Below are 27,036 nucleotides of genomic sequence, written 5' to 3'. Positions count from 1 at the left end.
ATGTTTCCTTAAGAAGGTGCCTGGTGGGGATAAATAGAGGCAGCTGTGCAGGTCCCCCGGACCTCTAGCATGACCCCTGCTCAAAATAGCCCATCACCTCAGCTCCATCTGCTCTAATGTGTGCTCATTGTCATCTTCTGATGTGAGGGTCCCTGTGGGCCAGAGGATGGTGTGAAACTTCCCTTCTCCTGTCACTCAGCCATGGCTCAGTCACTCAAAGTCTGCTTTCCTTGTCTCCTGGGGTCTCAACTCTTAAGCCCCCTTCACTCCTCAGTCTCTCCCTCCTACAAGGGTCTCAGTTTCACCCTGGGGACGCTGCCCTCTTCGTGGAGCCCTATCCCCTTAGGTCCCAGGGCTGCAGCCCCAGCGTCATCCTGGACAGCTGTGCTGAGAGGTGGGTCCCAGAGCAGCCGAACTCTGTCTCTCTGAGGATGAAGAACAGCCTCTTCTCAATACCTCCCTGCCTTGTTCCTGTTGATGGACCCCCATCCCCACCAGGGGGGACATGAGAGGCATGAAGGGGGAGGGTCCAGGGGCCTGCACCTGCCTCAGTGGAAAGTGGGGTCAGAGAGAGGGGGAGTGCCTCCACCTTCCCAAACAGTGAGACGTGGCTGGTCTCAGGGCCTTTGTCCTTCTGCTGTGAGAAAGCAGCACAAATTGTCCCTCTGGGGCCAGTTCTCAGGGCCCTGCGCTCCACTGTGTAACAACTGAAGGGGCATCAGTGAGCCCACCATGTGAGGAGGCCTCTCTATGAAACTGAGGGGTCAGTATGGGGAGGAGGTTGCAGCCCAGTGAAGGCCTGGGTGAGGGTCCCACCCCTTTGTGAGGAGGGGACTGTGGAGAAGGCAATGCTTAGGGAGGCCCTGCCCTCCTGCAGTTGGGATGCTGACAGTGTATTCTGACATGGTGCAAAGCGCACCATGGCCAGCAGGGGGCGCGGTGGGCGTGTGTCTGAACCACATGTGATGAGAGAGAGCTGTGACCCAAGCACCTGGCTGCTTAGCTGGTGCCCTCTGCTCAGTGACCCCTGCGCCCCAGCAGATCCTTCCTCCCAAGGTCCCAGAAGAGCCCATATCATAAGTTACCAGTTCCATGTCATCCAATGATAAACTCCAAGGCAAAGGGGATTGAATCTTGGTTCACAGACAGGCTGGGAGAGGTGAGGGGAGGAGAAGGGGAAACAATTTGGATGAAGGGCTCTTGCTTCCATCAGAGTGAGGGAAGGGATGAGGGATAGATAATTGGGCAGCCCTGTGTCATCTGGGGGAGGGAGAGAGAGCTCTGGGGCGTCTCCGTCATGGTCCAGACCCCTCTCCTCACCCTCCTCACTCACTCACAGGTGACTGGACTCTGGGGTCAGGTCGGGTCCCTAGGAGGATACAGGGACGTTTCCTTCCCCTTGGTGTCCAGCCTGGGGTGTGGGAAGGGCCCTGACTCTCCACCTCTGTGACTCTGTGTCCCTCATTTCAGGGTCCTGGGCACGGTCTTTGCTGACCCAGCCATCCTTGGTGTCAGGGACCCTGGACCAGGAGGTCACCATCTCCTGCTCCGGGAACAGCAACATTGGATCCCATAGTGTGTGTTGGTTCCAGCTGTCAGTGGTGCTGCACCAAAACTCTGACTCTTGGAAGTACCAGGCCCTGAGATTCCAGATGATTCTCTGTCTCCAAGTCAGGCAACGTGGTCTCTTTGACCATCTGTGGGCTCCAGCCTGAGGACGAGGTGATTGTTACTGTCACACATATGACAGAGACCTCAGTGTACTCAGTGCTGTGTGCCCACGAGGAAGTGAGACATAAACCACCCCCCTGGGGCCCCTGATCACACCTTCATCCTCTGTGATTGACGTCACCTCTGTCACCATCATCTGAGGGTCTGAGCCCCCTACATGGGTCTGTCAATCTGAGCATGTCCGTTCCTCTGATCCCCTGTAGACTGAGCCATTCCCATCGATGCACCCTCTGCCTGCTCATGTCCACACAGGCAGGAGCTCCTTTTCCAGGGCACCCGGTCTCTCCAGAGAGACAGTGATGGGGACAGAGGGAGGCTGACTCCAGTCATGTCAGAAACAAGAAGGACCTAGAGACTGCGCTGGAGCCGACACGGATCTCACACGATCCCAAGCTCCTGGTGATGACAGTGTTAGGAAAATAAGTGTATTAAATTGTTGGGGTCTAATTCTCATGAAAAACTGAAAGAGAAAATATTCTCCATTTTTGGACTTATAATCGATGATCTAATAAAATTCTGTGCATACTCTGCTGATGCAGCTGAAAGGCAAGCTGCTGTGGCCTCTTTGTAGTGACGGGGACATCCCTCAACCCACACCCCCGGTGTCTAGAATCCCAGCTGCCCAGGTCCCTCTCTGACACCAGGAGCAGCTTCATGAAGAGCATAGGGACAACAGTCCTCCTCTAACCGGAGGGCCCAGGTGTGTCAGAGAGGCCGGGTGGGGTGGGGTCTGAGGGCATGTGGGACAGTGTGGGACAATCCCGAGATGGCCCCTCCCAGTTGGGAAGCCACCCAGGGCTCCAGGGGTTCAGCCATCAGTGTGCTCACTGGGCTGTGCTGACCTCCAGGACCCAGGGTCATCAAGAGCCAGGGCCTCCACCCCCTGGGTCAGCTCATCCCTCCTCTACCTCCATCTCCCTGTGAGGACCAGGGCAGGGAGGCCAGGGGCAGACAGAGAGCAAGGGCTGATTTGAGTGTATCCACTCCACCCCCGATGAAAGTTTCAGGAGATTCAGAGAGACTTAGGGCAGCTCCGTCTCCACAACACAGCTCTAGGGCTCAGAGTCTGGGTCTCTCCCGTGCCCTGGGCTCCTCTCCTCCTCACCTCCTCACTCCCCACACAGGTGAGAGTGACTTACCCTCGGGATGGAGATCCACTCCCAGCTCTGCCCCCCACGCCCCCACCCTCCTTCACAGTGAGCTGGGATCCTGCCCTCACACTCCTCTCTGTGCCCTACAGTGTCTGTGGCCCATGCAGGGCTGACTCAGCCGCCCTCAGTGACCAAGTCCCCAGGACAGACGGCCACACTCACCTGCACTGGAAAGAGCAAAAATGTCGGCCATGAGGGGGCAGCGTGGCTGCAGCAGCGACCCCAAGGCCATGTTCCCACACTCCTGACCAGCAGGAATAACATCTGGGCCTCTGGGGTCTCCAAGAGATTCTCTGGCTCCAGGTGAGGCAGTGTGGCCCCCTGAGCATCTCTGGGCTCCAGCCTGGAACGAGGCTGATTATTACTGCTCTGTGTGGGACAGCAGCCTCAGTGCGCACACGGGGCCCCAGGCCAGTGGGGAAGGAGACGCAAACCCTGAGCTCCCCAGGCTCACCCAGCGCATGGGGACCTCCCAGAGCAGCATTCACTGCCAAGGAAAGGACAGGGACTGGGTTCCAGCTGACAATTGTGTGGCCTATTCAGGAGTATTAAAAATAATACAATAAGTGAAAATTTCTTCATTTGCATGATTAACAAATGTATAGGCAACATCATTGTGAATGCATTTGTGGCTATATGAAGATGCACGTTCATACACCTTAAAAATGTATAATAAAGGATTTCAAGGTTTAAGTAAGAGAATATTAATTTTTCGAGATTTTTCTTTTCTATTCCATTTGGAGGTGCTGGGTTCGCCTGCTTAGAGGGTCTATCTCTCCGAACTCAAGAGGCCATCCACCAGCGTCACCAGCAACCAGCTTCCCCTCTTTTCCGGACCTCGGTACATGACCTGACCTCTGATTCGAAGGCTCTTCCAGTCTTTCCCAGGGTGATCACTTGACTCATCCCACAGATCCCAGCTTACATATCACAGCTTCGTCCAGGCTCCTTTGTCCCAATATCCCAGGGCACACCCCACATGCACACAGAGCCATGTGCACAACCCACAAGAAAACACAGAGCCATGTGCACAACCCACATGCACACAGGGCCGTGTCAGCATAGGTGTGTTCCTGTTGCACCCTTTCACTGTCCTCTCACACACCGAGGTCAGTGTCTGCCACAGCAGGCAAGGTTGGAGCTCTAGGGTGTAATGGACAGAGACTGACAGTTTGAAAATAATTATAGTTTTTCATGAAAATAGAAGTGCAGGTGTGAGAGCATCACTGTCCCCATGTAATCCTAGAAGGCCTTTCTCATTCCACTCTCTTGGGAGTAAAGTTGGGGAAGACTGCTGTAAAATCGAACACTCTGCGTGGTGTGCTTAGGGATGTCACAGCAGCTGTGGGATGGGCAGTCACCAGCAGGGGCAGCAATGGAGTGTCCTCAGACTTAGGAGAGGCAGGTGTTGGGTCAGACAGATGTTCAACCACTCATTGGGCTCCAGGGCAGTTGGGCGACCTGTGTCCTCACTGATGTGGGACTTGCCTTCACCCATGAGGCTTCCCATGACCCTGTGAGCTCCTGGTTTTGGCTTCCTAATTGATGGCTTCAAATGTAGGTCATCGCCTCCTTTTTCCTCAGGGAGTCTTGAACAAGGTGGGGCTGACAGACCATTAGGAGCCCAAATGCACTTCCACGGAGGAAGTGGGCTCCTGGGAAGACTGTGCAGAAGACAAGACACAGCTTGTGGGCGGAGTCCACACAGTGGACCCTCAGGAGACAGAGCTCAGTGGTGCCTCAACCAAATCCGGAAGTCTTGTTCTTCCAGCTTCTGGTAGGGGACCTTTACAAGATCTTAGGCACAGGACCTGCCTTCTCCTTGGTTCCACATGGAGCAGGTGCTGTGACACCAGACTCACAACGCCTGTCTCAGTGTGTTGGTCACTTGGGCAGAAACTTTCTGCCCTGGAAGTCTGCATGTGGCTTATTCTGGCTCTGAGACAGAAGCCCCATAAGTGTGATGACTGATGTTACTTGGGATGCAGTGTGAGTGGGATGCAGATGATTACCCCAGACCTCAGGTGACTGCCTAATATCTTACAAGATGCTCTTCACTGCTGGGCAGGTGGACCAAGACCTCCCCTTTGCTCCCCCTGTTCCACTCACATGCCTCTGTCACTATCTGTTACCAGTACTAGTGAGTGTTAGTGACTAGTCACTCACTGGGGTGATCTCTGCTGTCACTTCTGCACCGGGACCAGAGTATCTAAGGCCACAACGTTCATTTGGATCATTAAGAATGTCTACTTCTTTGTTCCCATGAATTCTATGTCCAAACCATTGCTATCATTACTTTAATTGGATTTTCTCATGCTTGCAGAATACTGTGGAATATTAATGGAGGTACATGGGCAAAGGGAATCACCTTTGCCTATTGCTGATCTTTTTGGAAATGCTGCCCTTTACCACTCCATTGACTAAGATGCTGCCACTAGGATTTCATTATACGTGTGTGAGAGAGTGTGTCTGGCCGTATTATAAATGTTTCTGTTTGTGGCTTTTAGTTTTATGTGGCTTTTATTAGGAATTGATGCTAAATTTGGTCAAAATCCCTCCCAGTATCATTTGAGACCGTATGATCATATCTATATATATATATTTATATTGTGTGTTATATTAAAATATTTCTTACTATTGCATACAACTTGCATCATTGGAATCAATGCCACTTGGTAATAATTCATCAATTCATTAATCTAGTATTGAGATCTCTTCCTTAATATTCTATTTAGAACATTTGCGTAATATCTAATGTTCGTTTGCCATTTTTATTTTTCTGTAATTTAACTGTAACATGCATTATAACTGATATAACTGATCTCTAAAAGAACTGGTAAGTTTTCCATCCTTTTAAGTGTTATTTAAAAATAGAGCAAGTAGATTGGAACCCTCTGGTCTCTGATGTTTTTAGAGCTTCCATGTGAGAATATCTGTCTGTTCAGTCATTCTGTGGAGTGGGTCCATAACATTTTGTATTTCTGTATTAAAATAGGTAAGCTTACTTGTTTTATTTCCAGTAGAGCCAATTTTGATCCTTCCTAGAAAAGCACGTATTTTACCTATTTTTCACAGACATTATCTCTTGCATTTTCGGCATTTTTCATTTTTCCACATATGACCAGCAGGGGGTGATGTGGGACTGCCCTGTGGTCCCTACACAGCGGCTCAGGGAGGATTTTTACTCAAAGCAGGGTGGGTACCAGCAGAATGCATGGTCCCCTTCCCAGCATCTCCTCTACTACCACACGGATTCAGAGAAGCACCAGGCTCAAGGTCCCCAGCTGCTTCTCTGGATCCAAAGATGCCTCGGCCAACGCAAGGATTGTGCTCATCTCTGGGCAGCAGCCAGAGGATGAGGCTGATTATTACTGTGTGATTGTGCACAATAGGGCTTCTCACAGTGACACAGGCAGATGGGAAATTGGGACAAATACCTCAGCCCACTCAGGCTCTTGGAATAGACGCTTCTGCAATTTTACAGTAACTTGTAGATGCAGTAGCTGTGCCTGGAAGTAGTTTCTGGTTCACATCGGCTGTCTTCCCAATTTTCCAGTCAATATACCTGCAATCTCAGGTAAACAAACACCAAAATGAAAACTAAACCAAACAAAATACAAATCTCATGATGACACTGAATCTTTGCCTGGTGACCCATGTGTGATAAAATGAGAGCCTTTGTAGCTGGGCTGTTTGTCTTGAAAGATGGGAAATTAGCCTTTGCTAGATTTCTTCTTGGTGGGAACCCAGGGTCCATCCAGCAGATACACAGTCCTCCACAGCAGGGACTCTGCTCTGTGAGGGGTCAGAGCGGAGACCTTCCCTCCCTCCCAGGCTCTTGTGCTCAGATCTGGCTGAGGCTCACTGTGTTCAAGCACAAAAGATTAAGATGTAAGATGTTGTGAGAAACATCCCAGGAGGAATTCCAGGCACAGAGCTGGCCTGACACACTTGCTGGGTGCCTGGACATACGCTTGTGATGTCAGCAAGAAGGGGAGACTAAAATGGTGAGCCTGCAGCATGGAAGCTGGGTGAAGTATGTCCCACAGTTGTGACTTTCCTACCGCCGATCCCCCTCAGGGCACATGGGACTCCCTCCGGTGTGTGATCTGGAGCCTACAGGTACACACTTGAGTTCTTCTCTCCTCTTGTATCTCAGTGGACCTTTCCAATTAGACAAAGTGTAAGAGAAGGACAGTGGAATATGAGCGAGCAGAAACTCCCCGATATGTGCATGAAGTCAATCCAACCCAGGAAGCTCTTTAGAAGGACCCAAACCGTCTCCTTTAAGGGAATCAACAGAAACATAGGTTACAATGGAAATCAGCATCAAGGATTCCCAGAAAGAGCTCCTAAGTGTGTGTCCTAGGACAGCAGGGGTTCCAGACCAATCTCCAGATCCAGGTCTGTAAAGATAACCTCCTTGACTACTGCAGGCTCCAGCCAGAGGATGAGGCTGATTGTCACTGTCAAACAGCTGCATGCAACCTCGATGCCAATCCTAGTCCGTGGGGAGTGAGATCCACTCCCCAGTCTGACCTAACTCTCCTCTGTCCCTGCCTGGAGGCAACACCAGCCCAGGTTTTGGCTTCTGCTGTCACTTGTGCTACTAAAACCAGAGGGTCTGATGCTTTTTAGTCAGTCCACCTGTATGGATGCAAAAAAAAACCAAAAAAAAAACCCCATTTTATTACTGGTTTTCCAATGCAAGCAAATCATTTTGTCACCAGAACCTATACAAGCACCTCCCTGCCTCGTGCATGCATGGAGAAGAGAAGTCAGCCAGCGAGAGCCAGGAGACCCAGGTCCTCCTCTGCTCAGTCCCCTACATGTCCCATGAGCCTGGCCCAGGCTTTGCTGATCATGCCCTGAGTTCTCACACCCATCACCTCCTCACTTTCCCCAGTTTAATCCCACAAATCTTACCGGTTTTACAGCTACAGATTTTTTGTGTGTTTATTTTATTTTGGAGGGGGAGATGTTTGAAAGCATCTCAGGTCATTGGGATCTAGAGCCTATGACCCAACCCTCCTTATCACAGAGAGCCCTGATATTACAAAACAATTTACAGACAGCCGTGTTCATTAATCACATCAGCATATGGAGCAGCTACCAAGTAAACCTGGTCAGGGCCCAGTGTGAGTTGTGTAACACATCTTGGATGCCACTAAGTCAAGGAGGGAGGACGGACCTCAAAAAAGAGAGATGCACATAGTAATGGTTTACTTATCAATCTTCAGACTAAAAACATTGACAAAACTTGACTAAAATGGGAAAAACTACCATAAATATATCACAGATTCAAAAGAAGAAAGAATAAATCTCCAGAACAGCCATTAAGGGCAAATGAGCCCAGAGTGATCAGCAGGAGGGAGGGCGCCTTTCTCCAACAGCACCGTGTTCCAGTGGCCACTAGAGAAGGCATGACCAGCACTTGTGCAGTGGGGTTGGGGGGTCTAACAGGAATCCCTCACAACAACAACAGCAACAATAACGGTGACAACAACAACAGAAATCAGCCTGTCAGGATATCCCAGACAGATTTCTCACCAGTATGAACCAACAGAGTACACTGTAGAGTCTTAGGCCTTGAACTTGGTTTAAGATGCTCCAGACATATGGCAGAAGCAAAGTAAAATGTTGGGTAAACCTGAAATATCTGGCGCCATGAGGACTGTGCGATGCATCCCGTATTTATCCATCCGGAGGTCATTGGTTATCTACAGGCAATTAATGTCTCAGACTCAAATCCCATGAAACGACCTACTTGTTTTGCTCTTCTGGGTAGTGACATCACAATGATCTGTGAGCAAAATCAGGACATCCTCCAGGAGAGTTGAGTGGAGTCAGAGGCACTGGCCCCTGGATCTGAGACCAGCAGAGGTGCTGTTGGACAGGTCCTGAGAGGGCAGTGTTCTGGGAAAAGCAGGCACAGAGAATGCTCTACTGGCTCTTGCAGACTTGGGCATTGAGTTTTCTCATTGAAGTGTGGCTTTTTGATACCTTTGTTTGTTTGGCCTAAAACTAGGTTCTCATACCCAGTCTAGGGAACATGGTGTACAGCTTGTAGCCCCATCTTCTCAGTTTATGCTCCCAAAGCCCATCCTTGGCAGCAACAAGTTATCTGATCATCTCACATTCATCAGATATTCCTCAATGTCAAGGTCAGGCTGCCATGAGGCCAGAGTCCACGATGGGTCAGGGAAAAACCAGAGACACATAGTCTAGCTGTGTTTGATGCAGGGTAGCCGAATGTTCATAGGTACATCCGTCCACGCCATTTAGGAAACACCAACAATTGGCTGGGCTAGATGGGGAATAGGAACCATTAGAGGATTTGACATGGAATATATGAAATCTGATTAAGTTTATGAAGTCCTGATGCTACAAGGAAGATGAGTGGGTAGGTGGTGAGAGTGAAGGCAGAGACCTTTCGGGGGTTGTGGATTTGCTACAAAGATTAGACTGGCATCCTGGATGAAGAGTAGATCAGGAGAGGTGAAGAAAGATCATCAGCTACTGTGCGATTTTTGGAGGCAAGCGGTAAAGAATGGGATGTGGGGAAGAGGTTTGGAGTCTGGTTCTTGGAAAGAGGATGGGACCTGAGTGAGCTGTACCTCCTGGCTGAAGGTTCATGGACAATGATGTGGGGTTGAGGTCCTGAGCTCATCCCAGTGATGGAAATGTTGACAACAACCTTCCTGCTGTGTTCAGTGGTGACACAGGAAAGTTTTCTCTTTAGTTGTCAAGTGTGGAATCTCAATAAGCTTCACTCCTTCTTCTCTGAGATTCACTTGAGATGTTCTCTCTCCATTATCTCTTGTGTCCACAGGCTGATTTATCACATGGATCAAAAATGTCCCTGCAGTCCTAGGTATCGCATCCACACAACAAATCCTGTTGAATGAGAGAGACTTCCCTCCCTGATCCATTGAACAGGAATCCTGGTTGTCATGAGGTCCAGACCAGAGCACTTAGACCATTTCCCCTGATTCCGTCATGGCATCCCAGGAGGGGATTTTCTGATCGGTTTGGGAAATTAAAGGCCTATTTCTGGAGCTGCAGTGGGGGTTTTTCACATGCTCACCACATGGTTAGGAAATTAGGGGTCTAGAGAGGACAAGAAAAGGCAAAATGTTTGCCTAAGTGGTCCCCACCAGGCACATCACTCTGTCCTCCATTGCCATCGTTAGTTCATGTTGATCCTAGCACTGTGGATACTGGGAGCTGAACCGGGGACACAGGCCACAGGTTCCTGTCTCACACAACTCTGCTTCTGGCTCCCAGACCTTTCTAATGGTCTGCAAAGGATCGATCTCAGGTAAAATCACACCCACTTCCATCAGTGAGGCATCAATCTGAAATTCAATATTCTCAGGAGAAGTAGAAAGAAGCAAAAATCCCTCATGAGGACATCCTCTCTCTAGAGGGAGTGAGAGGATGATTAAGGTTCAAGAAACCACAGTAGTAGCTGGTGCCAATCATCACATGCATTCCTCTCCACCATCTACCGTGTCCCTCAGGTGAGGACGAGTCCCAGAGGGTCAGCTCATGAGTCTCTGGATGCATGCTCCATTCCTGGCCCCTTCTACCCCCATCCCCAAGCACATGCTCCACGAGGTCAGTGAGGGGTCATTGCTGAGATTCTCCACCTCATGGGGTCCAGGTGACAGGTGCTCTATCCCAGTCACCTACCACTTCTATGTTCGGGCGTTGGGATCAGAGTGACCCTGAATCAAAAAGGCAAACACCTGACTCTCATACAAGTATAGAATGAACCAGTGTAAAATATTTTATTCAACTCATACATTAGTGAGGAGACCAGTAAATGGTAAGTATTGGTCACAGAGCATAGCAAAAATCAAAGTCCTTATATTTCAGCAGGAATAGAAGCTTTGGAGCAAAGTTTTTGAGTGTTGGAGATGCACTGCTTAATCTCTAACAAGAGAGGGATCACATACGAGGAAAGAATCTGGGTCCTGCACAGAAGGGGACCTCCCTCCATGGGGCCGGTCACTGCTCTGTTCTTGATCCTGATCTAAGAGGAGTTTGATAAGAGACACCACCTCAGTCCTGACCGCTGAACAGCCAACGGCGACACGAACATGCTCACCCCTGAGGAGGCTGAGCAGAGCATAAAGACTGCCTTTGGGTGGTGGGGAGGCAACATGAGGGGCCACCTGGCCTGACCCTAAGGCAAGGGGAGAGTGGACAGAGCAGTGGGGACCAGAGCTGTTTCTAATTGGCTTTAGTCACTGTGTCACACCTGATGAATCATGGCCTGGACACCAGGGGGTGCTCAGTGCTCGTTCCTGAGGTTTTTGTGGCTGATCACAGCTGGGACCAGCCCCCTGGCACTGCCTGGTGCCCTCTGTTCAGGGATCACAGCTGTGAACTCCCCACTCCCTGGCCATCGTTAGGCAGTGAGACCTGAACCAAGGCCCAGTGAGAGATCAGAAAGCTGGGAGGGTCTGATTTGCATGTGTGGGCCCTCCCTTTGTTAGAGTATGAAGAGGGGAAGGGAGAGATCTGGGAGAAGCTCTGCTTCAGCTGTGGGGCCACAGACGGTGGGAATCGGTGATGACCTCCACCATGGCCTGGACCCGTCTCCTCACCCTCATTGTTCTCTGCACAGGTGACTAGTTATGGGGACAAGGGACCCTGGGAAGATACATGTCACCCTGCTTTCTCATCTTGTTTCTAGACCCCAGCATCACCATCTCTGTGTCTTTCCCTCTTCTAGGATCCTGGGCCCAGTCTGTGCTGACTCAGCCGGCCTCAGTGTCTGGGAACCTGGGCCAGAGGGTCACCATCTCCTGCACTGGAAGCAGCTCCGACATCGGTGATTATGATGTGCACTGGTACCAACAGCTCCCGGGAATGGCCCCCAAACTCATCATCTATGATAACAGCAAACGGCCATCTGGGGTCCCAGAAGGATTCTCTGGCTCCAAGTCTGGCAACTCGGCCACCCTGACCATCACTGGGCTCAAGTCTGAGGACGACGCTGATTATTACTGTGAGTGCTATGATGACAGCCTGAGTGCTCACACAGTGCTCCAGGCCTGTGGGGAAGTGAGACAGAAACCTGCTTCCCCCCCAACCATGGGGCTTCCCTGCACAGCCCCCACTCCTCGGCCACATCAGCTGCTTCCTTGGTTTGTTTGGCCCCAAACTTTCTATGACTCAATCCAGGGTGCTTTGTTTAGAGACTGTGTCCTCGTCCTCTCCCATTCTTCCCCCGCTGCCTGTGTCTGGTTTGAACACATTATTGATTTTCTCAAATCGAGCAAACATTCCTGGATGTGGGGGCAGGCTGCGCTGGCCACAGCATCCATGCAGTGTGTTAGTCCAGCAGGGCTGCCACAGCGAAAAAACACAGATGAGTTGGCTTAACCCAAAGAAAGGTATTTTCTCACAGTTCTGCGGGCTGGAAGTCCAAGATCAAGGTGCTGGCAGGTTTGTTTTTTCCTGAGGCCACCCTCCTTGGCCCACAGATGTGTACATTCTTACTGTCTCCTCACATGGCTTTTTCTCTGTGTACTTACCCCTGGTTTCTCTTCCTCTTTTTAGAAAGACACCAGCCCTACTTGCTTAGGAGAACCCCCCCCCCCATGAACTCTTTTACCTTAATTACCTCCTTTAATGCCTTATACCCAAAGACAGTCACACTGGGGGATAGAGTCTCAACATAGGATTTTGAAGGACACAGTTCAGTCCATATCAAGGGGTCAGAAAAGAACCAAGGACACAGAGTCCAGCTATGTTTGACTCAGGATGACTGTCCAGATGATGTGCATCCACACAATTTATTGAACACCTATTATGTGTCAGACTTTGGTTAGGAGCTTAGGATAGTAGGTGGAAAATATGGGAAAGTCCCCATGCTCAGGAAGCTGACACTCTCAGGGGAAGAGAGAGAACAAACAAACAAAACATGCTTTGAAAGAAAGATGTCCTGGGAGAGTGAGGAGAGGCGTGGCGGTTGGTGGAGATGGGAGAATTAGGGGGGGTGAACAAGGAAACAGCAGAATGTGATTTAAGTGTATTTAATCCAGGTGCTGCATAGAAGGTGAACTAGGAGGAGGGGAGAGTGAAGGCAGGGACCAGGTGGGGGTGTGGATGATACGATGTCAGACTAGGAGCCCTGGAGGAGGGGAGGAGCAGGTGGGATGGAGAAGAAAGGTCAGGGTCCCCATGTCTTGAAGGTAGGAGGGACTGAAGAATGAAAATGGGAAAGAGAGGAACCGAGGCTGGGCTCTTGGGAACAGTGCGGGACATAAGTGAGTCGATTACTTGAGACAACATGATGACCCCATATATTTATGACAGGATTATTTAAACCTTATATTTTCAGGAGACATGATCAGCTCCTGACAAATGGGGGCTGTTCACAAGAAGTCCTAGGAATGCACGTCTCCGGTTTACTTTCATCTCACATTTGATGTAAACTACACCTGTGCCTGTTAAACTTTCTCATGTTGTTGGAGGAATAGAATGTGAAGGATGAACTCAGTCCCCTCGTTCGCAATGCTGCCCCCATATTAGAAATCTTCCACTTTGGAAAAGATGAAAACCACAATTTCCACCAGATTACTTAATTTTAAACTCAATAAGTGGGATTCTGTAATAGGTTTGTGTTTACATGCTTCCAGAAAGTTCTTTTATGTATCATGAATAGATAACCCCTAATTGGCTACATCTGCCATTCTATTGATGAGAAAAATGAGCCAAGAGGAATGGACAGGCTGATGACCCTGAGACGACTCATTTGCAGATGCAACCCCAGGCCTCAGAGCAGGGGGTCTGCTCTCCCACTGGGCAGGGTCAAGGCAGACGTGTCCACACATCCTGATCCCAGTCATCCCCTGGGGGACGGGGAAGGATGTGCTGGGAAGCAGGTGTTAGGATGGGCTCATTAGGTCCCAGGATGAACACAGTCTAGTAGGAGAAATATAGAAAACTCTACTAGAAATCAAAATGTGATGGATGCACCTAAAGAAAGACAGCCCTTCACTGCAGGGATGAGGAGGGAGGCAGGACTTAGGCAATGCTTTACATTAGAACCAACTGAAAATAGTGAGAGGATTTTTCTAAGATATGTATGTCATGCTATCACTAGGTTAATCCGTTCATTCAGAAGATATGATTTTCCAGAAGTTCAATCAGTCCCTTCAATTGTTAAACACATATGAGCTAAAGTGAGTTTAAAGTGGCCCTGAGCCAGGCACAGGGACCCCCGTCACGTAGGAGAGAACCTCATCTTGCAGGGGCTTTCAACCTGGCTGCTTAACAGTCTTTGGTCTGGAGAATTCTCTCCGAGGAAGGAGGGACAGAGGGATACTTCGGTCTGTTTAGAACCAGAAATTCAGGGTGGGCTACAAAGTTTGGATTGTGGTATCAGGAAGACAAATGGCAAAATTTCACAAGGACCAACTGTAAGCAGGGCTGATGAACGCTGCTGGATTCTCTGTGATTGTCTCTACATCCTCCATGAGTATATAGAGCGTCTCCAGGCTGTTTTCCCACATGGACCAAACTTGCCTCTGCAGTCCCAGGCATCATGTCCACACAACAATCAGTCCATAAGGAGAGAGACTTGCCCTCCCTGTTCCACTGATCAGGAAATCAGCTTTCAGGAGGGCTGGACGAGCTCACTTACACCATCACCCAGCTCCACCATGGTGAGCAGGGAGGGGATTGTCTGACTGGTTTAGGTAACACAAGGGCTATCCAGGAGCATGTGTGGTCAGTCCTACGCCAACTGCATGTCTGGGAGACTTGGAGTCCAAATAGGAGAAGAAAATGATAGAAGTTTTACCAAATAGGTCTCTAACATTTCCTCACTCTTCCCTGCACCCTCATCGTCAGTTCAGGTTGGGGCATGTACTGTGGACACTCGGATCTGGGAAGGGGACACAGGCCAGACTGTTCCCATATCATAAAGCCACAGCTTGGCTCCCTGGCCTTTCCGATATTCCTACAAGAGATCAATTCCGGGACAAGACAGATTCATTCCCATCCACAACGTGTTGATCTGAAATTTAGGTAGTCTCATGAGAGGAAGAAAGAAGAAAAAAAAAAGCTTTCTCTTGATGACCTCTTCTTCCCAGGTTTAGTAAGAAGGTAAAGAAGGCTCAAGAAACCTCCATGGTGGCATCTTCCAAAGCTCACCGGACACCTCTCCCCGCCTTCACTCTCTCCAATGTGGACCAGACTCAGGGACCATCACATGAACCAATACCTCTGTCCACATGCTCCACATGGAAGTTCCTTTTGCTCCCAAACCACAGCAACTGCTCCTTTGGCCACCACTGTGTCATTTCTGGGAGTGTCCACATCACAGAGTAAAGTTCCAAGGGAATGAGAGCACTCAGCCTGACGCTACCTCTGCTGTGACTCTGCCCATCGAGGACATAGAGAAAACTATTAAGAGCCGCAGTTGAATTGTCCTGGTTTTTCCTCCACCTGGACTCTACATGTCAAGGTCCTTCTGGAATGTCCTTTGTCTATCCAATCATATCATGTAATGTCCTCAGACTAGACTCATTGATTTTTCCCAAATTCTACCATCTCTCTTATGTTCTCATTTCCTTTCCACCAGTCAGCTAATGACCCTAACCAAGCATCTTCAGCCCATTGTCACAAACGTGTGTCGGGGTGGAGTTTTAGAAAAATATAGCATCAGAAAATCAAAGTTTTAGTTGTTCCTGGGAATCACTTCAGGACTCGAGAGAAGCGATTCCTGACCTTAAAGATTCCAGTCCTCAGTCACCACGGGGTCAATAGATTAGATAGAAGGATCCTCTCAGAGATCTCAGTAAGTAACCTAAATTGTCAGGGAAAATTTTCCAAAAGTTAAACATATGGAGTAAGAACACGTGTCAAAAATTTATTCAACTTATATTTCATTGAGGAGACTAGTGAGACAGTAATAGATTTTAAAGAGTATTTTCTAAATATAGTACATTTATTCTACCAAGACTGGGCCAAGGAAGCCAGTTTTCTACATTGGAAATAAACTGGTTAATGTCTTCAAGGGTAATAAATCTATGAGCTTTGGGTTTCTCTTCTGTGTAAAAGTCTACAAATTAACGTGATTCCATTTACAAGAAACATATGGAGAAGGGCAGCTAGACTTTAGATTCCTCCATCTTACACTTCCCGTCCGATCTTTCCTAAAGGGGAATCTGTCCTCTCTCTGTTGACTCTCTCACCCACTCTTCACTTCTCACCTTCCTGACATATGGCCTCTCACTGTCTTCCTTTCCAGCACTCCCAGTAGGTCACGCTCAACTAGTGAGCAAGACCCTTCACCTGATAAACCAAACCACATCTGGGATTCCTAAGGCACTTGTCCTGCTAACTAATCCAATTTTTCCTAGTAGCCCATATCTCCAGGGTCATGTTATTTATCTCTGTCTTCCTCTGTTTGTATCCACTTTTTGGACTTCTCTACATCTTCACCTAAACCCAGGGAATCTTCAAGTCCTGCCCATGTCCTCTCAGCTCTCGTGTTGTCTCTGACTCCCTGCTCCCCTGTGATCCCACAAACCTTCAATCCCCCACAGACCCATGAGTGCAGCAGTGTCTGCTCTGGTCTCCTGCCTCCAGTGGTGAAAGTGAGGAAGGGAGGCCCCCTGTATGCCTCCCACCATCGTGTTTCTTCTTCAGGTTCAGCTCTATGAGCAGGGATGAGGCTGTCTAGCACAGCCTAGAATTCCACTGCCAACCCCCAGACTCAACACCAGATCGGTGTTCAGTAAACATTTGCTATTGAAGACATGCTCCTCACTACACAGGCCGAGTAGTACTGGATCAGGATGGGGCCTGAACTGGGAGAGAGTCAGCTGTGCCCGTGCTCCTCTCTCTGCCCTGAGCCTGAGAGCTGAGGGGGCCCCACCAGGGAGAGAGCATCCATGGGGAGAGGGGACACAGGCAGCCTCATCCTGTGTGTGAGAGACTAGGCAGACCTGCAAATCCTCGTTTATTGAAGTGGAAGGAAAAGCAAAATAAAATTCACAATGAACATTTCTGCATCATCAGAAAGGAAGCAGTGCCAAAAAAACTCAAGGTGCAAATATTTTGTAAAAATTAATTTCTGCTCAATAATGAAGAAAATTTCATAAAGTCCCCGTTGTGTGATTTAATCAAAATTGTTTAAAAATAACAAAACTTACAGAGAAAATAATATTTCAAGAGGTGGTATCATTGTAAATGCAAAATTAAAATAGAGCTTTTTTCCCCAGGAAAATTCATTGACTACTCTTGATTAAATAATGACTTTAGATTTTCACTAATCCATTTAAACATTTTGGTGTATTAATATCTCAAGATAACGCAACCCCACTGTAACACACAGAGAGCGCACCAAACTGACGGCCAGGATGTGCTCTCTGCCCCTAACAACTCCCCAGACTCAAGTGAGCTAAGAGTCTGGTGCATAGAATTCTCAAAGTTTTCTGGCTATAGAAATCTTATTATTTGATCTTATTATCTGCTTATTTTGTTTTATTTTATTTTGGTAAAAGTTTTTGTTTTTTTTGTTTTATTTTTGGCTGGAGGTGATCTTTCTGGCAAAATCATGTAGAGTGGACATTTTGCCAGATAAAAGCATATAAATCGTTCTCGTTTTTAACCTCCCCACCCCTGCCCAGAGCTTTGGTTCTTGAGTATGAACCACATTCTTTTCAAAACTCTCTAATAAGAAAGATTGATCCTAATAGCTACACATGTCACGTTCCCCTGGGCCCAGGCTCTGTTCACAATGATTCAGAGGTTTGAGGAAAATGCTTCAAAGAATGTCATTTGTGATGACTTCCTGAAGAAAAGACATGGACTTTTTCCCAGATCTTTCCTCAGGAGTGCTCCTCACATCCCTTCTCCTCTCCCGACCTCTCTAGTCCCTTAGTTCCTAAGGACCGTCGAGTTTCCTGACTCTTCCAGCCACAGGAGTCCCTTCCCCTTCTCCTCCCTGGGCTTCTCCTCATTCCCCAGGGAGCTACCCAGTGTGCGCCTTCATCCTCGAAACTCTCACCCCCATGTGTCCTCTGTGCGCATCTAGTGAGGGGTCAGGCAGGAGGAAAGGGACCTGGATTCCTGAGCAGCCTGGGAAGTGACTTCATGGCTGACCTGTCCCTGTTCTCAGCTAATGAATGTTTTCCTTCATGTAGGGTTTGCATATGAGGCCCCTTCCCCTGAGGACTCCTTGCAAAGGGGGTGAATTCTGTCTCTGATTCCTGCTGAGGAGGCCCAAGCAGACAACGACAGACTGAAATGAGGTGGGAGGCTGCCCCTGAGGAGGGCCTCGCTCTGCCCTCAGGGAATGGCAGTGATCAAAGCAGTGGGGGAGGCAGGAGCCTCTGGCAGGGTCACCTGTCCTCTGGTCACAGATATGATGGACCTGGGCCTGGGGCAGCAGGGGCGCTGTAGGCTTGCTGCCAAGGGATCTTTGAGAGCTGGGAAACCAGACACCTGTCCCCTGGTCTCTGCTCACTGCCCCCTGGGCCCAGGAGCTGGATGTCTCGGCGTTCCTGGTGATTCTCAGCCCAGTCTCAGCCCAGGTCTACCCCTCCCAGAAATAATGATCTCAGGACATTGTGTGTGTGGTGGGAGAGGCAAACATGAACCGAGGAGGTGTTTGGTTGGCCAGGAGAAGAGGAGCAAATTTGTATGAAGGGCTCTATTCTCTGGGGATTGAGGAGGATGAGAGAGACCTGCAGCATTTCCATCTCAGCAGAGCTCCGGGGCGTCTGCACTAAGGCCTGGATTCCACTCTCCTCCCCTTCCTCCTGTACTGCTCAGGTCAGGACGGTCCTGATTCCCCAGCCCACTAAACTACCTCCCAACCACATGGAAGAAATGTCCCTCCCTCTTTCCCTCCCTCCACCATAATGGCTGTTTGTGTTTCCAGACTCAGTCAGCCTGTGTGACTCAGTTACTCTCCGCGTCTGCCTCCCTGGGAGCTTTGGCCATGCTCAGCTGCACCCTGAGCAGTGAGCAGAGCACCTTCTACATCGGATGCTGTCAACAGCACCCTAGGAAGACCCATCAGGATGTGACGTGCCTGAAGAGTGAAGGAAGCCACAGCAAGGGGGATGGAATTCCTGATCATTTCTGGGGCTCCAGCTCTGGGGCTGACTGCTACTCAACCATCCCCACCAGCCAGTCTGTGGAGCATCTCACTGCATTGCTGTGTCATTTGTTGAAGCAACAGTGATCCAGATGAATGGGGAAGTGGGATGATCCTGTTTCTTCTGACCTGCTACCGACACTGTCACATGGCTCCCAGAAAGAGTGTCTGGTGTCCTGACCATCAAAAGTGTTGGATTTTTTCTTCTTGTTTCTCCAGGGAAGAGCAAGGCATATAGCTTCCTACCATGAGCTCCCCAGGCAGCAGGCGGCTGGAAAGCTGCTACAGAGTGACCTGGTCCTGCAGTAATGGTGCAAATGTAGAAAGCAAACCTGGTGCACCCTGCTGTCTCGTGCGGTGTCATTCCCTAGGGGAGCAGGAATACTCTCCTCTCCAGGCGGAAACCCCAGGATGACGCCCCTCACTCCTGCCTCACTGGAGTTCATTGGAGTGACCACCTTAGAGGTATCTCACTGATCTTCTGGACCAAGGATTTTAGAACTCTGGCAATAAACTCAAAAGCACATGCTAATTTAAGGAGGAGAGAAAGAGACAGAGGCAGAGAGACATAGGAACAGTAAGAATGGTGGGAGTAAAAGCACTTGACTCTTTCTTATATCTTGAGACATTTTATCTCAGGTGTCCAGGACGTGGGTTTGGTGAGTAAGAGAGAAGGAGGAGGGACCGACCCCATCACAGTGAGGAAAAGAGGTGCTAATCCAGAAAAATGAGGGAGAAATGAGAAAGATGCATTAAGGCCACCTTGACACCCCTGAGACTGAAAGGCAGGACTCTGTGACCTGTTGAAAAGCAAGCACTCCAGCCTCAGAGGCAGCCGGTGCAGCCGGAATCCTGCCTGCCCTTTCCTCCCCTCGCTCATCCACGGCCCGGCTCAGTGCTCACTGGGACCCACAGGGGGTGACTTCCTACCGCCCCTGGGGCCTGGGGACAGATGGTGCCCAAGGGACTGAGAGAGCCCTAGTTCCCTTGGAGCTTGGGTGACAAAAGACACACAGACTTGGGACAGCTCTGTCTGCACTGTGAGTCCTCAACAGGCCTGGGTGTGTCCACCATGGCCACTTCTCCTCACCTTCCACACTAACTGCCCAGGTGTCATATGACACATGTGTGACCAAAATGGCTACATCAAAAGTACATTAATAATCGCTATTTTCACATGAAAAGAGAAACAATCCATTAAAATGGGCAAAAGATCTGAACAAACAATTCACAAAGGAAAATAAATAAAAAATTTTAGAAAGTGCTTGGCCTTATAAGTCATCAGCAAAAGGGAAATTCCAACTATAATGAGACCTGGACCAAAAGGTGGCCCATAGTGAGCCAATTAGCACAATCAGAGCTGCCTCGGCTTAATGGAGAGGAAGGAATATGCACCTACAGAAATTATGCACCTACTTGGGGCCAGCCTGGTGGCGCAGTGGTTGAATTTGCACCTTCCAATTTGACGTCCCTGGGTTCACTGATTTGGATCCTGGGTGTGGACATGGCACCTCTCAGCAAGCCATGCTGTGGCAGGGGTCCCACATATAAAGTAGCAAAAGATGGGCACGGGTCTTAGCTCAGGGCCAGTCTTCCTCAGCAACAAGAGGAGGATTGGCAGCAGATGTTAGCTCAGGGTCAATTTTCCTCAAAAAAAAAAAAAAAAAAAAAAACGAAAAAGAAACTATGCACCTACAGAAACTGATGGAATGAGAAAGTCTAACAAACCAAATGTTGACAGGGATGTGGGGCCAGAGGAACTCACCTATATTACTCATTTGGAATGTGAGATGCTTTGAAAACTTTTGCCAATTTCTGATAAATTGAAATCTAAACATTTAGTTTGACTCAGCTTTTCCAGTTTTATATATTTAAGCAAAACAAAAAAGAAAGAAAGAAAACAATGTCATAAAGGGAAATATGTAAGAATGCTCACGCTGGAAAAGACCTTTTAGTTGCAACACCAGAAGCTCCAACCAAAAAAAGAAAAACCAAAAAAACAAATTGATAATTTGGAATTCATCAAAAACGAAATACCCTGCACTTTGAAAGTCACTGCTAATAGAAGGACAAGACAGCCATCGACTGGGAGAATATGCATGCAAATCACTTACCTAATAAAGGACTTGTGTGGATAATATGTTGCAGAGTTCTTTCCATTCAATAATTACAGGAGAGTTCAATTTAAAATTAGGAAAGATATTTCAACAGACACTGCACCAAAGATGATACATGATAGCAAATAAGCTCATGAAAAATTTTTCAACATCATTATATATTATGGAAATGCAAATTAAAATGAAAATTATATGCCACTAAACCTACATGAGAAGGGACAAAAGTACAATACTGAGAGGAGGCGGCAAAGCTACTCTCACACGGCTGGTGGGAGCACGGAATCGACAAACTAGTTAGGAAAACAGTTGAGCAGTTTCTAAAAGGGTTAAATATATAGCTTCTTAAGACCCAGCTGCTCTGTTTACCCAGGAAAAAGTAAAGTGCATACTCATTCAAAGACTTGTACACAAATACTCAGCAGGTTTATTCATTTATAACATAAAGTTACATATTAAATTTTATTTTAACTACTTAATATATGAAATTCACATATTAAATAAATGCAAAGAAATAAATTTACTTCTAACATAAATAACGGCTTTATGTATAAATAGCCCAAAGTGTAAAAGACCCAAACGCTCATGAACAGGCGGATGGAGAAGCAGACTGCGGCCCATCCATACTGTGCACCCAGGAATGGCCTGTGGATAACTGTGAAAACAGGGATGGGTGTCAAAATACATATGCTCAATGAAGGAAGCCAGACAAGTAAAGCTGGGAAACCAGAACAAAGATTTGAATTATATAAAATTCTACACAATGGACATTAATTTATAAAGACAAAAGCAGATCAGCAATCACCTAGGGATTGGGGAGGGGATGGCGGGATGGAGTGGTTTCAAACTGGTGATGTCAACATAATGACAGATACAGTCATTGCCTTGACGGTGGTGATGGATTCACCAGTGTGTTCATATATTCATGAGAGCTTGCCAAATTACACACTTTAAAATGGTTGATTATTTGAAAATTAAACCTCACTAAAGCTGTCATAAATACATCTCAATCCCTTCTTGGTGAAAGAAAAAGTTCTTTCGAATCGGGCTCCAGCTCTCCTCAGAGCCACAGCTTCAGTGCCGTAGACCACTGCAAAGGTCCCCTGTATGGTTTGCTACCCAACCACCAACCTAGTCTACTTAATGTCCCTGAGTATTTGCAAACACTGCCGATCTTCCAAGAATCAAGCACATTTTCTAGGAACAGTTATTGCTTTGTTTGTCCACCAGCAGAACCCCGGTCTCCATTCAGACCCAGGGCTCCAGTGGCTCCTTCATGTGGCCCCTGTGGAAGGAGCTGCTCGGGTCTTTGCTCCCAGAGCCCTCTGCTTCCTCACTCACTGCAGACTCAGTCTCATTGTCCTGTGGTCAGATTTCCACATCTCTTCCTCCTAGTAGTCCAGGAAGCCCACCGTTAAACAGGTTGCTTATCAATATCACTTACGTGGGGGCAGAGCACGGGGTGTGGCGCATGGATGTTTGTGGACCCACAGTGACCAGGCTGTCAAGCCAGTGTCCCTGACATTATTTCCAACCTGAGACTGAAGTTAGAACAGTGAGCAGCAGGGGGAGCTGTGGGTCTTCCCCAAGGTTGCACCTTGGGTGCCCCCTGCTGTGTAATCCCTCAAATCCTCCAGGGCTGGGACATTGGTGCTTGTGTTTGCTGAGGGGTCTCAGTAGCTGTGTCCTCTCTGCTCACAGGTCTGCGTAAGGTCCCTCAGCTGCTTCCTTCCTGGTCCCTCTGATGGGGCAAACTCTGAACTCACCCATCAGCTCCTCCATCTAAGGAATCAAGCTCAGACTCAGCTGGTTCTCAGGATAAAAGTGGGATCATCATTAGGGGGGACAATTTTGTGTGAGCAGCCCCTTCTCTTTCAGGTCAATGGAGAAGATCAAAGATTTGGGGGCCACCCAGCCCTGATCTGGGGCCCCAGCAGGCTGTGTGCACCACGGCCGGGACTCCTCTCCTCCTCATGCCTCTCTCTCCCTGCACAGGTAGGGACAGTCTGCAGTGTCCAGAGTCAGCTCCTGAGCCTGTGTCAGCCCCCTGTGGCTGAGACCCTCTAGCTGCTTAACCTTAGTCTCTGCCTCATCATCCACGGGTGTCTGTGTCTGCAGGTTCCCTCTCCCGGCCAGTGCTGACTCAGCCACCTTGCCTCTGCATCATCTGGAGCATATGCCAGACTCACCTGCACTGCCAGCAGTGACATCAGTGTTGGTGGATACAGGATATTCTGGACCAGCCAAAGCCAGGGAGCCCCCAGGTATCTCTTGCTCTGCCACACAGACTCAAATGAGCATCAGGGCCCAGGATCCCCAGCCACTTCTCTGGATCCAAAGATGACACAACTAACTCTGGTGTTCTGCTTGTCCCCGGGCTGCGACCTGAGGACAAGGCTCACTATTACTGTAACACATGGCCCGGCATCACTAATGCTCACATGTGCTCTAGACCCCCGAGGACGTGAGACACAAACCGCACCGCACCCCCACTCTCCTGGCCTGGTGCGCTCTCCCCTCTGGTGGCTCAGGAGATGGCTTCTGCTGTCACATCTTAGACAAGACCTGATTTTCCTAGAACCAGAACAGTTGACAAAGTCATACCCTTTTCTTCATATCATGAAGAATATCATTGCTAATATATTCTTATCCAACTCATGTTTGCATAGACAAAAATTACTTGTTGAGAGAGAAGATTCTCTCAGTGGAGACATTTGAGGAGGCCAAAAGAGATCGAGTCTGCCCATGCCCAGCGCAGGGTCGAGTGACTGCGATATGCTTCCGGTCTGACTGTTTCAGTTTGGATTTTGTGATAAAATGCCAAGATGCAGAAATTAATTGTATTCTATATAGCAGTAATGAACCTTCAATTTTTAAAAGAAAAACAATAACATACAACATTATTAATATTTAATGAAACGTGGATATATCTGAGAAAAATTGCAAATCTTGTATACTGAAAATTACAAAACCTTTCAAGAGAAATTTAAAAAATAAATGAATGAATAGATATTCCTAGTTTCTGGGTCAAAAACTGACTGTCACTAAGATAACAGTTCTTCCCGAAATGATCCAAAGACTCGCTGCAAGGTCTTCAGGTAAAATGTAATCACGATGAACCATGAGGGAGAAGATCTCAGCAAAGAAAGAAAATGCTAAGAGCAGACATAAATGGCACACAGCCCTGGGATGCTCCTTCTCTCCCTCCTGGGGAGCCGATCCATCTGGGAAGGGAGGGGTGGAGCATCGTCTTTGAACTCCAGGAACAGAGAGGTTGTTTTTGATGATCAAGGTGAGGCAAGGAGAGCAGCGTTAGTCCCAGAAGAGTCAGAGGCCAGGTGGGGAACCTGCTCTGAGGGCTGACGGGCAGAGGGTGGGTGCAGCAGGCCAGGGCTGGATGCCACTGGGCCCTGAGCCCATGCTGGCACCCACCATGTGCGCTGAGGGTGATGGGTTTCCTGTTGTCGCCTCACCACAAGGAGCACCTTCTGATCTGTCACCTGTGCATGAGGATTGTGACCCAGCGGCTCTAAAGAAGAAGGTGCTCCCAGGGTCCCTGACATCATTTCCAAGGCTCAGAAGTGGAACATGCATCCATGAATCCTGGACAGGAAACCCAAAGGCCCTTCTCACAAAATCATGGATTACTGGCGATAGCTGCCTGGCCTGTCGCAGAAAGAGTGTGAATCCGTCCTTCAACAAATGGGGCGCCGACAGCCTGGTCTCGTGGGGTTGTGTACAGTGCACAACCATCCAGGAATATTCCTGGACCTCTGCTTCCCTGTGACCACTACCTCCTGAGGTCTGTGTAGGGCCCAGAGCACAGGCTGCCCTTGTGCCACCGCGTATCACAGATTGTTCCATAGGACAGGACCCTGCAAAGGGCCAGAACGAGCGAAGAGCAGGCAGAGATTTGGATGAAGGGCTGTATACGACTTATGGTTCTCCTGAGCACAGAATCAGTAGGATGTGTCTCTCTCTCTCTTTATCCATGTATCTATGTATGTATCTGACTATCGTCTATCCATCTACCTATGTGTGTATGTATGTGTGTATCTATCTATGGAAATTTATTTTAAGAAATTGTTTCACATGATTATAGAGACTGGCAAGTCCAAAATGTGAAGAAGGCTGGCAGGCTAGAGACCCAGGGAAGGAAGAGTAGAAGTTACAGTTGGGTTCTGAAGGCAGTCAGCTGGCGGAATTCCCTCTTCCTAGGGGAGGTCAGTCTTCTCTCTATCAAGTCCTTCAACTGATTGGATGAGGCCCACCCACATTATGGATAGTAATCAATTTCAATCAGTGTTTACTGATTTAATTATTAATCTCATTGAAAACATGCATTCACAGAAACTCTTAGAGTAATGTACGACCAAATATCTGGGTCCTGACTGAATATCATGGCATACATAAGCTGACAAGTAACATGAACCTCCACAGGCCCCTCCCTTCCCTCTGGGTGTGGAGGAGGATAGAGATGTGAGGTAGCTGTGCCTTAGCTTTGGGGCCTTAAGGGGCAGGGTTCAGGTTGTCCTCACCATGCCTTGGGTCCCCCTGTTCCTCACTGACCTTGAACACCACACCTTTAATGGCTCCCTGACACACGTGTAGGCACACTGCCCAGGGCTGCCCTGCTCCCTGCAGCGTGGACCTGTCCTGTGCGCACAGGACTCTGCTTCTCTCCCTGCTGAGCCGGCCTCCTGCGGGAACTGGGATTCCCGGATGGAAAGCCAAGATCTGCTGCCCCGGAAAAAAGCGCTGGATAGAACGGAGTGGTTTTGACACATCAGCCCCTGGGATATCCAGTTAAAGCTCCAGACCCATCGGAACAGCCACACTCTCACAACCTCAGTTCTCTTCTCGGTCTCCACATGGCCCTCGGCCAACAGCTCTGGTTTCCAAGTCGAGGGTGAAGCTTAGCATCACTAACCAGCACAACCCAGATGCCAAAGTGCTCTTCCAGTGTGGGAGGGCTGGGGACCGAGAGTCACACTCCTTGGGCAGCAAGAGTCAACCCCCCTTCAGTGCTAACGAGGGGCTGACTTTGTAGCATTATTATTAAATTTGCAGAGTGTCTCCTCACCTGATCAGTGAAGACATGAAACACGAGTTGGGAGCTCCTCCCCTCACAGTCTCCACAGCCAGAGCTTTCTTCTCAGTCAACGCTCAGGTTTTGTGGCTCCCATACTGGGTGACTTGGTTATCTTTGCAATTTCCCCCTCACTTATCATCCTCTCTGGCAATCCCAAACATCTGCTGTGAATCCTCAAGTGAGTCAGGCTGTGGACAACATGAGCAGGGACCCCAAACCTCCCCTTCTCCATCTTTTATGTGTTTCAGGCTCCTGCTTCCAAACTGTGCTCACACATCCATCTGTGGTGTCGGGTCAGGTCTCAGGAACAGGATCATCCACAGCAGAGAAAGCAGCACCTTGAGATGATCAGTGTGGCCTGGCGACAACAGCATCCAGGCAGAAGCCCTAGAAACGTGGACCCAGGTGTTCTTTTCTCACAGCATCTGAGACAGACCCTCTGGCTTCAGGTCTGGCAGGAAAGCTTCCTGAGGGTCTCTTAGATCCTGTCCTAGGACGGGGTTGGCCACTGGGACCAGACATGAGATGATCTTGACACAGTGTCCAGATCTGTGAGGAATCACGATGCAGCCCCTCCCCCTCCCCCTGTGAGGCCGTCACTCTCTGGTCACTTCCTCATCTGAGTCTACATCCGGGTGACTCTGCCGTTCATCTGCTGCCATCCCTGAACGTCTGGAGACTTTGTGGGAGCTGCGCCTCTGAGGATGGCTGCGCCATTCCTGACAGCCTGTTCTCACCCTCATCACTGCTGCACAGACAGAAGCTTTATTTTCAGGGCACAAATTCTCTCTAGATAATTGACGGAAGAGTCAACAG

At 48.8% G+C, this 27,036-nt stretch overlaps 1 protein-coding gene and 1 gene segment (V, D, J or C); both read left to right on the top strand.

Moving 5' to 3' along the window:
- Nucleotides 1-27,036, top strand: part of LOC138924615 (rho GTPase-activating protein 20-like) — an 85,358-nt gene that overhangs the window by 10,965 nt on the left and 47,357 nt on the right. The window contains exon 2 of the mRNA XM_070269697.1: nt 11,626-11,901. The gene's annotated coding sequence lies outside the window, so the exon portion shown is untranslated. The remainder of the gene's footprint in view (nt 1-11,625; nt 11,902-27,036) is intronic.
- LOC138924540 (immunoglobulin lambda variable 1-40-like) lies at nt 11,463-16,580 on the top strand. The segment is given in 3 exon segments: nt 11,463-11,517; nt 11,626-11,957; nt 16,557-16,580. Coding segments are annotated over 3 exon segments (411 nt in total).

This window comes from Equus caballus, chromosome 6 (assembly GCF_041296265.1).
Source record: "Equus caballus isolate H_3958 breed thoroughbred chromosome 6, TB-T2T, whole genome shotgun sequence".
In the NCBI taxonomy this organism is placed as follows: domain Eukaryota; kingdom Metazoa; phylum Chordata; class Mammalia; order Perissodactyla; family Equidae; genus Equus; species Equus caballus.
Note: the sequence above shows the minus strand (reverse complement) of the source record. Positions and strands in the feature narration are given on the sequence as shown.